We start from the raw sequence: 11,882 nt of genomic DNA on the forward strand, positions 1-11,882 counted from the left end.
AGGAATATGTTTTCATGTGTTTTCATCCACAGCCTCAGGAGGATCAGGCCACCAATTACATCAATTACAATAGGTACAATACACAGCAGAGGAGGATAAATGATCCGCAATGTGTTTATTCGAAAACAAAAACATATTCAGATAGACATAAATAAAAATCTATTGCATATAGATTTCTTCGTAACCAGTTTATTAAAGAAGAATTATTGTTATGTTTCTTTTCATTATGAAAGGTGTTATTCTTTATTGTGAATTAAAGAGGTCTTGGGCTCTTGCAATTTAGAAAAAAAATAGCAGTATATAAATTGATCATAAAGTGTTACCTTAGCAGATGGTTTGGGGATGCCCTTACAATTGCTTGCACAAGTATTCATTCCCCTTAAACTTTTTTACATTAATAATGTATTAATGACTTAATGTACTTTATTGAGATTTTAAGTAATAGACCAACACAAAATAGCACATATTTGTGAAATGGAACAAAAATGATTGCTATGTCCCCTACATGGCTTGTGGTAAACTGTAAACAGCACTTCTTATGTCTTTCTTTCAACAAAGCTTTCTTCTTTCCACTGTTCCATAAGGGCCAGATTTGTGGAGTGCACAACTTACATTTATCCTGTGGACAGATTTTCCCACTTGAGCTGTGGATTTTTGCAGCTCCTCCATAGTGACCATGGGCCTCTTTGTTGCTTCTTTGACCAGTTCTCTCTTTGCTCTTTGTCAGTTTGGGTGGACGGCCATGTCTTGGTAGGTTTTCAGTTGTAGAACACGTTCTTTATTTTTCGATGATAAATTAAACAGTGCTAGTGGGGATATGTTTTTAGAACGTGCTTTTTCTTCTCTTTCTTACTTCTCCACAACTTTGTCTCTGCCTGGTGAGTTCCTTGGTCTTCATGATGCTGTTTGTTCACTAGTGTTCTCTAACAAACCACTGAGGCCTTCACAGAACAGGTGAATTAATTCTAAGACTCTATTAATTCACAGACTCTATTAACTAGTTACAAAACTTCTGTAGGCGATTTAATGCACTGGATTTTATTTAGGGGTCTCAGAGTAAAAGAGCTGAACACTTTTGCGTATCATATTTCATAATCATACAGATTTCCTCATACAGTACCAGTAATATGTCAGTACAACAGTACAGTTGAACCACATATGTTTATAAAAGAAATACCCGAATCCTAATCAATTAATTCATTAGTATTTATTAGTTCATTAGAGCTGCTTCTCACTTAGTGCACTAATTTTAAAAAGAGAAAAAGTCTCAATCCCCTTGTTTTCAAGTAAAACCCTTCCGCTAAGGGTTGGGACAATCTTTCAAGCACCCAATACAATGGAGTTGCAAGAAAAAGTATGTGAACCCTTTGCGGTTACTTGGATTTCTGCATAAATTGGTCATTAAATGTGTTCTGATCTTCATCTAAGTCACAACAATAGATAAACACAGTCTGCTTAAACTAATACCACACAAAAAATATGTTTGCAAGGTTTTATTGAACACAACATGTAAAAAAATCACAGTGAGGGGGGAAAAAAGTACCTTTTATGTGAACCTTTGGATTTATTAACAGGTTGACCTTTGGCAGCAAAAACATCAACCAAACGTTTCCTGTAGTTGCAGAGGAACTTTGGATCATTCCTCTTGCATCATCCATCCTCTGTTTAGCTTCAGTTGGCGGACACTTGGTCTTAAGTTTTCCTGCAAAATGTCTTGGTTAACTTGGGTATTCATTTTTCAGTTGATGACAGAGATCCGTCCAGGCCCTGAGGCAGCAAAACAGCCCCAAACCATGATGCCCCACCACTATATTTTACAGTTGGGATGAGGTTTTGATGATGGTGTGCTGTGACTTTTTTGTCCACACATAGTGTTGTGTTTTCCTTCCAAACAACTCATTTTTGGTTTCATTTGTCCTCAGTACATTTAGCCAGCAGTGCTGTGGAACATCTAGATGCTCATTTGCAAACTTCAAATGTGCAGTAATGTGGACAGCAGTGGCTTCCTCCGTGGTGTCCTCTCATAAACTCCATTCTTGTTTAATGTTTTTCTTATTGTAGATTTGTCAACAAAAGTGTTAGCATGTGTCAGAGATTTCTGTAAGTCTTTATCTGACACTCTAGGATTCTTCATCACCTCATTCATCATTCTGCGCTGTGCTCTTGCAGTCATCTTTACAGGACGACCACGCCTAGGCAGAGCGTGTGTCTTACCATGGACACATGAACATCAAGGCTTTTAGAGATACTTTTGTAACACTTTCCAGCTTCATGCAAGTCAACAGTTCTTGAGCGTAGTTCCTCTGAGAGCTCCTTTGTGCGAGGCATGATTCACATCAACCAATGCTTCTTAAGAACAGAAACTCTAAATTGGTGTGTGTTTTTATAGGGCTGGGTAGCTTTAACCAACACATCCAATCTCATCACATTCTGGCTCCAATTAGTTCTTGGAAGAGTCATTAGCCGAGGGGTTCACATAATTTCCCACCCTGCACTGTGAATATTGACATGTTGTGTTCAACAAAACCATGCAAACATATATTTTTGTGTGGTATTAGTTTAAGCAGATTGTGTTTGTCTATTGTTGTGACTTAGATGAAGATCAGAACACATTTAATAACCGATTTATGCAGAAATCCAAGTAATCTCAAAGGGTTCACATACTGTAGCTATAGCAGTGGAGCGCTAAAGATTAGTAACCTAGCTGCTGGTTAACTAATTAACTTTAGGGCATCGCATGTCTTCCTGAAAGGGGGCCAGTTTTGCAGCAATTAATTATTATGGTCCATTTTTAATTCCTCTGTAATGAGGAACTGAAATTAACTTTTAATGGCTTTTATTTTATTTTTCTATTCCACCTTAAATGCTGCAGCCTCTGCCATATGTCGCACCATTTAAGATGGAATGGGAAAGTCAACAACCTAGCTAGCTACTAAGATGAGCCACAAGCAATGCATGTTATGAAGAAAATGAACATTTAAACTACACATTCAATCATGTGTTTAACAAGAACAATACTCAAATTTGTGGGTTTCTTTGGTTGCTTGTGCCACCATCTTGCCAGTGATTATAATAGCCCTCTGTTTGGAGTGTGCCTCGGTTTAAAGGATCATGTAGCCCAAACACTTCCCCCTCTCCCTCCAATTTAACAAGAATCAGAACACCCTACCCCTTGGAATGTAGACAGAAGGGTAGGGCCAAAGGGTGAAATGGGAGTGGGCCAAAGTATGTATACTAATAGATCTGCAGATGAATATTATAACGTTAAAGTTCCTATAATTTTGATAACTTGCAAGCTAATATGTAAATAAATAAATGTAGGACACTCGAATGCAAACTAAAATCTAATACTGGATGTTTGTGTGAGGTGAAGATTTTACATATTTTAAATATTGTGGAAAATGATACAATCAGCTCTACTGAAATCACACTATCGCTCTGGTCACTTAATGCTAATGCAAATGCACCAGATTAGAGACAACAAAACAGTTAGTTAATGAGCAGGTGTCTCAATACTTTTGTCCATGTACTGTAAATGGTGTAGTAGATCCGTATGATCCATTTACCTGTGGTAAGTGTATAATATTTAAAGCATATTAATCGAAGCAGAAGTGTTGAACAACAACGTGTGACATATTATTACATAAAGTACTGTGAAATACTGTTTTGGAAACCTTATTAAAGTATAGAGTTAATGGAGAAACCCCTCTGGGTTGAAGATCTAGTGATTTAATGATATAGTTTTATAATATTTTATCAGTTTCTGTTAAAAGCAGTGATTTCCCTCTTGTTTATATACAGTAGAATACTTAAAAATAATTATTACAATTCACTGGTATAAGCAACAGATCTTGTGCAGAAGCATTCTTAGGCACCCACGGGATGAGATGTGAAACTTTTTACTTTTCCTTGACTTTTGGCATGTCTCTAAATGTTAAATTGTGTAAAGTGTTTGATAGAAGTGTTAAAGATTAATAATGATGTAATATCACCTAGTGTTGGTATCATATTTTGATGGTGTATATAAACTACAGGGCCCGCCATGCGCACACAATAACCAGCCTATTGTTTACCTGATGCTTGATGCCGAAACGCCCAGTGGACACATGAGAGGAGCAGGGTTGAAGGAGCGGTCCTGTGTAAAACCAGTGTAAATTATTTACAACAAATCCTGCTGGTTCAGGTGACTGTGGAGAGCTATCAAGTAGCTAAAGAGTATCTTAGTCCAAAAAAAGGGACAACGTTCAACTGTCTCACTGACAGAGTTCAGCAGGGTCACTGAGAGTCTGCAATGCTGCTGAACGCTTTAAGGTTTTAAGATTTGGCTGCTTTTGGACCGAGTGTAAGAACAGTGCAGCAACCATGTTAGACAGTGTTTAAATGATTGTGGGTGAGTATTAATATGGAAATGTGCCTTTCATGTTGCAGTATAATTGCTTACATTTCATTTAAACACTGTCTAACACTACATTTTACAACATTTACTCTAAATGAACATGTTATTACACACAAAATAGTATGTTCACCATCATTTTAAATAAATACCTTTGCTATTTAGTTTTCTTTAATGTAGGGGGAAAGTTGAAAGATTCTTGAAAGTAGCTAAATAATGCATTTTGTTATACATGCATACTGTAAATACAGATGGGTTGAGCTGGAGAACATGGAGTTCTGTGTATTCTGAAGATGGTAAAACACCAAGTCATTTGGTTTCTCAAGTTATGTGACACTAAAAGGCACAGTATTCTGATAATGAACCATGTAAACACTGTACATTACGTAATTTCTGATTCATCTCTTGTACTGCAAATTAACTTGGCCATGTTTTGGCTGTGCAAACAGCTGTATCCTGGTCCTTCAGCTCTCGTATGTACTTAATGTTTATTATCAGCCATCCCCACCCTTAATGTTCCAATGTAGCCACATGCTTGTAATAACTAGGGCATGTTATTTGCTTTAATATTTCATCACAGACCTATCTACAAATGGAATATAACCCATATCAATGACCCTCTTTGTTTCACAGTCCTACTTTCCTTATGGTTCACATCACATGCTGTAGTGTGCAAACTATGAGGGGAATGAAGGCTAATTTGCACTTAACTTTAGTAGTCTTTAGTAGCATTTTTCATGCCATTTCCTAAAAGTAAAAAAAGAATGTATTTATTCACTACAAGACACTCTCTCTCCCTCCTGCTAGAAAAGTAAACACACAGACAATTCAGTCTAATCTATAAGCTGTGGGTTTTACAACAGCAATGGTGTGTACCAGGTGGAACAATACCCAAGTCCCGCCCTCACGGTGTGCAGCATGCAAATTCCTGCAGGTATCAGGTTCTCAGTCCCTTTGTGAAAAGAGAAAGAGAGCTGTCATTTTGCTGCTGTCCTCATCAGCGACTCCGCTGCCCGGGGTGTACTAGAGAAAGCACCCTGAGTAAACACCCAATCGCCAGCTGACCATCAAACCTGCTAGACCAGAAATGCCAATAGCGGACTTGCTGGGAGTGCGCTTTGACATGCAGCTCCTGGGCAAGCTGACTCTGTCTGTGGCTGCGATTCTGCTCATCTCCTGGGCTTACAGATTCTACAGCTCAAGGGCTCAAGGCCAAACTCAGACCATCGGCAGAACCCCCCTGCCTAGGGGCACTCAGACAGGCGCTGAAACCTGCAGCAACTGCAAAACGGTGTTACAACCCCAGAAGAAAACTGCGAAAGAGGAGGCTAATGGAGAGAGCCAGTCTAGGCAATCCTCTGTGGATTTGGTAAAAGACATTTTTAAACCCGAGGAAAGTGATGCAGCACATCCCTGTGAAAATGAAGAGTCTAAATCTGAAGTCTTTGCATTTAAAACCATGCAATATTCTACATCTGTAAGAAGTGACATCCAGGATTTTTGCCAGGATGCTGTTAAAGAAACAAGTGAGTCAAAAGACTGCAAATCAGAATTAACTTTACTTCTACCAGACGAAGCTGGCAAATCCTCAACAACAGTGAACAACAGTTCAACAGGGCGTCGTTCACCATGCCTGCTAAGGAAAGTGGATGGTGGCATTGAGGTTGGCAGAGAGCTCAGGCAGGACTTGGGTCATTTGGGCAACTTCTCCAGTTTCCAATCCAAGGCAGAGATCAAAATGGAGAATGCTGACCTGGTGCTGGAGGGAACAGGTAACCAGAATACTGGAGTACGTGGAAAGATTTACGATTATTATGTCGAGACATCCTCGCATTCTATTTCAGATTTGAGCCCCACTCACTCTCTAAGCCCAACTTTTGGACCATATGAAACTGGCAACTTGTTTGATTCAAAGCTGTCCGAACTGTCTGGTATCATGGATAAACCCCGAAGTCCAAGCCCCCTCCCTTCTGCTTTAATAATCAGAGATCTGGAATTATCTCACGATTCAGATGGGGAGCCTCTGTCTCCAATGAAATCTGAGCCAATAAAACTTCTTAGACAAGGACTAATTCGCAAGGACAGTTACCTAGCTGCTGCAGTAGACTCTGAACTGCAGATCCCATTTCCTCCTCCAGTGACTTCAACACCTTGCAGTCACTCACCGACAGTTCCTAGTGAAATGTTGCAAAACTATTCTGACTCAAATAATAAAGAAATGCAACACATCAATAGAGCATCTTTTAAAGAACCAGGCACCCAAGTACAAACAGTTGCTGGGGCCAAGTTTCTCAACTTTCCTCCTCAGGAAAATGTGGGATGTTCAGAATTAGAGAGTCTAAAAGGAAAGCTTGATTTGGGCAACTGCCTAGAAGCTCTGATCCTGGCCAAGAAATACGGACACAGTACTCTCCAGAAGTCTGCTCTCAAAGTAATGTCCGACAATTACTTTCAGGTCCTGCGAGATCCAGCCCTGTATGGTAGACTCAAAGCAGGTGAGCGAGATCAGATTCAGAGGCAGCGAATGAGAGGCAGAAGATGCTTGATGGTGGCTGACATGGAGTCTCCAGAGTGGAGTAGACTTCCATCCCAGTCTACAATGTCCGAAGCCAAAAAAGCATCTAGTGGACTATATTACTATGATGACTACAAAGACACCTGGCATTATCAGTGCCAAATCCCTCAGGAAGTCCTATCTAGAGGCTGTGCCATGTGCACCATGGACAACTACCTGTTTGTTGCTGTAGGCTTTCAAGGAAACAGTCTAGCAGTGCCTTCGAGGAAGGTCTTTTGTTATAATCCCATTACATCCATTTGGAGTGAAATCTGTCCGATGAACGAGGCCAGGCCTCACTGTAAGCTTGTTACTCTCCAGGACCATGTCTATGCCATTGGAGGGGAGTGTCTGTCAACAGTTGAGCGATATGACCCCAGGAGCAACAGATGGAGCTTTGTCGCACCACTGCCCAATGAGACTTTTGCAGTTGCCCATCGAGCCACAGCTTGCAATGGGGAGTTGTTTGTCTCGGGAGGTACGTTGAAGTACACGCTGTTACGCTACAACCCCAAGACTGATGTATGGAGGCAGAGTTTGATAGTGGGAAGCAAAGAGAGGACTACAGAAATGGTGGCGGTGCGGAACTTTCTTTACCGGTTTGACGTGAGCCCCACCATGGGCATCAGCGTGTATCGATACCATGCTGTGGCCAGGCTTTGGTACGAGTGCTGCTCCAAGCGAATGCCTCACTGCCCTGCCTTTCAGTGCATCGCCATGGACGACGTTATCTACTGCGTCAGTCGACAGTTTACCATGAGATTCTTAGCAGACGAGATATCGCCAGGCTTCGTGGCCGAAGATTTAAAGGTTCTTTCGGCCGCCAAGGGCATTCTGTTCCCTTTTGTCCTCGCTCTGCCAGATAAAAGCACTATTCAAACCAGTGTATGAGCAAGGTCAGCTCACGTGAGCGAAAGACTGGTGAGAGTGGTAAGAGAGAACACTCAATGTTCATTGCTGAAGACCAGATTAAGCCCTTTGATATGTTGCTGGAATGCATAGTCGTCTTAATCAGTGGCAGTAGAAGTGAAATATCAAGGCTATTAAAGCCAGTAATTGTAAAGCTAGATCAGATTCATTGTGCACTCTCTGCTCGATAAATTTGCGGCTCCAATGAGAGCTGCTTGTTATTAGGGTTTTCCGTTCACTCTTGAGTCTAAGTAAACTCCTAAATCTAGTTAATGCTTGAGTGTTCTGGCTTTAAGTGTTTTGCTCAAATATACTGCCCTGGAACTCTATAAGCAAAACGTCAGCCAATCGATATGTAGAGCAGGGCAATGCTGCAATTACTGGAGTTGCTGTAATGAATAACTCAAATCCTTGTCATTTCTAGAATTTATGAAGGTTGGATAAAAATATGCATGGCATGCTTGATTTTACTCTTGTTTGGGAATTGGCACCCATTAATTCTGGATAATAAATTATCTTCACCCATGTCCTTTTGTTGAAAGCCAATACTGTCTGTAAAATGAGCACACCATAATGTAAGAGTTTGTAAGTTTGTACTGTATAGTTTTACCTCTAAATCTAATATAAGTCATAACTTCACATATATGCTGGGATTTCATAAGTTAATTGATCATGTTCTGTAAGTTAATTGTAAATAATACAAAATAGTATAGTAGTATGTATATACAATAAATGTATAAGCAAAAGCCTTGTCTATTTTGTGGTTTGAGACTGTGCAAGACTGTATTTATCAGTCAGTACTTGTAAGAAAATGTGTGCATTCACACTGCCTCTTTAGATGAAAACATGAAAGTTATATTTGGTGAAAGCAGATCTTTTACGGGCTTTTTTTTTTAAGGGCTGCATGAAATCAGCGCAACAGAGTGCTCTAATGAATCAATAAAGGCTGCAATACAATGTGTCTTACAAATGAATCCATGTGATCAAGCCATCACAAGAACAATCAAAGTGAGCACAGATGAAATAATAGTGAATGACATTGCACTGTGACAGCCTGATTCCACATCTATGATCTGTAGCTATAGCACCATCAAGTGGACAATAACAGGGACTGAAAAATGAACAGGGGGACCATGACACACACAAATGCTCACGGTTGTTTCTGCTGTATGATTGACAAACACTAAGTGATCGAGGGCTGTAGCTGCATTGCAGGATCACTGTGACACAGATGGTTGACCATCAAAAATAAGCATTCTTAATTTTTAGTAATTAAACACTTTGATTCACTGTAATTAAACACATAATGGAATGGGAGTTGGACAGGTCCCTTTAGAATCCCCCACCAACCCACCACCCCCCTCAGCACTGCCATGAATGAGTAAGTCCTCCGCAACGTTTTTAAAATTGAACAGTTTATGCCTCGGCAAGGCTATTCTGGGATGGTAATGAAGCAAATTATATCCACGCCAAATGTGTGCGAGAAATAGAATTTGCAGGTCGTTATTGGCTAAATTGATAAGCACGGCTCAGCAAATAGAGCCAATTCAATTTCTCTCCCCCTGTCTATCTCTATTTCACACACAAATATATATATACATATAACGGTATGTATTATATGTGCATGCAAATAAGTATAAACATATATAAACAAACACTATATGTTGAAGTTCTGTATCTGTTTCTCTACATACTTTATTATTATCCTCCTTTCTCCCTTTTTAATGCTCAGGACCCCACATTCATTTCTTAGGTAGAAGTATAGATAGTAGGGTTTAAAGTATTTAAGTATCTGCTCCGCTTGTACCAGCCCAACAAACACCTTATATACCACCACCATGCTAATCAGTGCAGTGCACTGCCCAAATAATAATAGCTGCTCTGTGGTGGTTTTCTCTCCTGTGGGGTCCTGATCATTGAAGAACAGGGTGAAAGGAGGATAACACAGAGAAACAGATACAGAACTACAGTCTGTGATTATACAGTAGAACTACAATGTGCTCCTGTATGAAACAGCAGATAATACAAGAAAATAATTGTTGAACACTGCAGGGCATAACAAAATGAAAAGAATGCAGAAATGGAACGTTGATGTGGAATCACACTTATCTACTTCCATATATGAGTACATAACTCTTAATTAGTTATTAGTTAAGTTATTTATTAGTTAAGCAGAAATTCTAAAGCTTAATGGTGTTAAGGTTTTAATATTCATTAAACAAAATGCCAGTGGTTTAAGGTAGTACAGTAATTCCAATTCATAATGAATGAATACAAACATAAATCCATTACGATATTTACCTGTATTTATTTCACTCTTATCCAGCATCATATACAACTAATACAATTAATTACCTTTACCTTTTTATTTAGAGCTGCAAGAGTATGAGACTTTAGCTGCATCACCCTTGTTTATGCTTACATTCTCAAAGCCAGAGGTGGAAAGTAACGAATTACATTTACTCACAAATTGAGTAGATTTTATGAGTAATTTGTAATTTTTAATGTAGTTTTTAAAATAGGTAATTTTATTTAAGTACATTTTGACAAGTAATTTACTTCGCTACATTGGAAAACTCCCCGTTACTGAGTAAAAAAATAAATTGCTGGGGAAAAAACAATTGTCTAAATAAATAAAAAGTTGGCACGGATGCGCCGGTGCAGGGATGCTCGCGAGTGAAATCACGAGGCAATAACGTCCTCATGCAATACAAAATGTGCCCCACCGGACAGAGCTGTCAGCTTTCAAAACTTCCACATCAAACCTGCAAAAGCATTTGGTGGTAAGTTATATGTGGATTCTAAACTCACTGGTTAGCTGTGGATTTACTTTATAAAGACCAGTAATCTCCGCTCATATGCAGCTACACAGATTATACTTATATATCTCCTGTATTTAGTGAAATATCCAGCACAATAATCCCTTTATTAAAAATTGTACAACCTAAGCAAATTCTTTAACCGAATCATGCCTTCAGGGTTTTCTGAAAAACAGTGAAGGGTAATGGAGACGAAAGGTGTTTGTTATCCTGTATGTTAATTAATCGAATAACGTGTATTAATGCCTAAATTAATAGTATATTAAATTAACCTAAAGCTGAATGAATTGTGTTTGTCGGCATGATGTTAACAGGCGATTGAGGCAACAACGCTAAACTAAACTCGAGACATATCAAACTGCCTAGATTAGCTAACAAGTTAACGGAGCTGTGCTACGTTACGTGCTTAACCTGCGTCCACAAACTGAGTTTACCTTTCTGAAAGTCTTGGTGGTGAGAGAAATGCCACAGGCAGCACAGCTGAACTTTTCCCAACAGTGTTTATTATGGTTAGCGGGAGAGACACTGTGTGAATCAGCTGTGCTCTGGGGAGCCGGTGTTCTGTCGAGTTATGCTACCCATCGATGCTTCTTTACGGCACTGCGCATGCGCCGACCAACAGTAATTGCAATTACTGGTAAATACTTGAGTATATATTATTATAAATATTAGTAAAATTAAATAAATTAAAAGTAAAATAAATATTTGTAAAACATTTACTTGACATAGAGCCTTTTAATGTTGTGCAGGTTTTGAAACATCCACAGTTGCAAGAAAAAGTATGTGAACCCTTTGGGATTATTTGGATTTCTGCATAAATTGGTCAGTAACCTCAACCAAACGTTTCCTGTAGTTGCAGATCAGAACTGCACAACGATCAGGAGGAATTTTGGATCATTCCTCTTCACCAAACTGTTCCAGTTCAGCAATAATCTTGAGATATCTGTTGTGAATCGCTCTCTTGTGGTCATGCCACAGCAACAGTTGGTAAACTTGGGACTTCATTTTTCCGTTGATGACCGCAATCCGTCGAGGCCCTGAGGCAGCCCCAAACTATGATGCCCTCTCCACCATGTTTCACAGTTGGGATGAGGTTTTGATGATGGTGTGCTGTGCCTGTTTTCTCCACACATAGCCTTTTTTGTTCCTTACAAACAAGTCAATATTGGCTTCATCTGTCCACAGTATATTTAGCCAGTACTGCTGT

The 11,882-nt window shown here is 39.4% G+C and overlaps 1 protein-coding gene across 1 annotated transcript; it reads left to right on the forward strand.

Annotated features, from left to right (window-relative positions):
• Positions 1-5,365: 5,365 nt before the first annotated feature.
• On the forward strand, positions 5,366-8,580 carry klhdc7a (kelch domain containing 7A). The gene has a single exon (XM_007230592.4). It carries the CDS (start codon positions 5,481-5,483, stop codon positions 7,836-7,838), a length of 2,358 nt encoding a protein of 785 aa, XP_007230654.2. The 5' UTR covers positions 5,366-5,480; the 3' UTR covers positions 7,839-8,580.
• The last annotated feature ends 3,302 nt before the right edge of the window (positions 8,581-11,882 follow it).

Source organism: Astyanax mexicanus, chromosome 24 (assembly GCF_023375975.1).
Source record: "Astyanax mexicanus isolate ESR-SI-001 chromosome 24, AstMex3_surface, whole genome shotgun sequence".
Taxonomy (NCBI): domain Eukaryota; kingdom Metazoa; phylum Chordata; class Actinopteri; order Characiformes; family Acestrorhamphidae; genus Astyanax; species Astyanax mexicanus.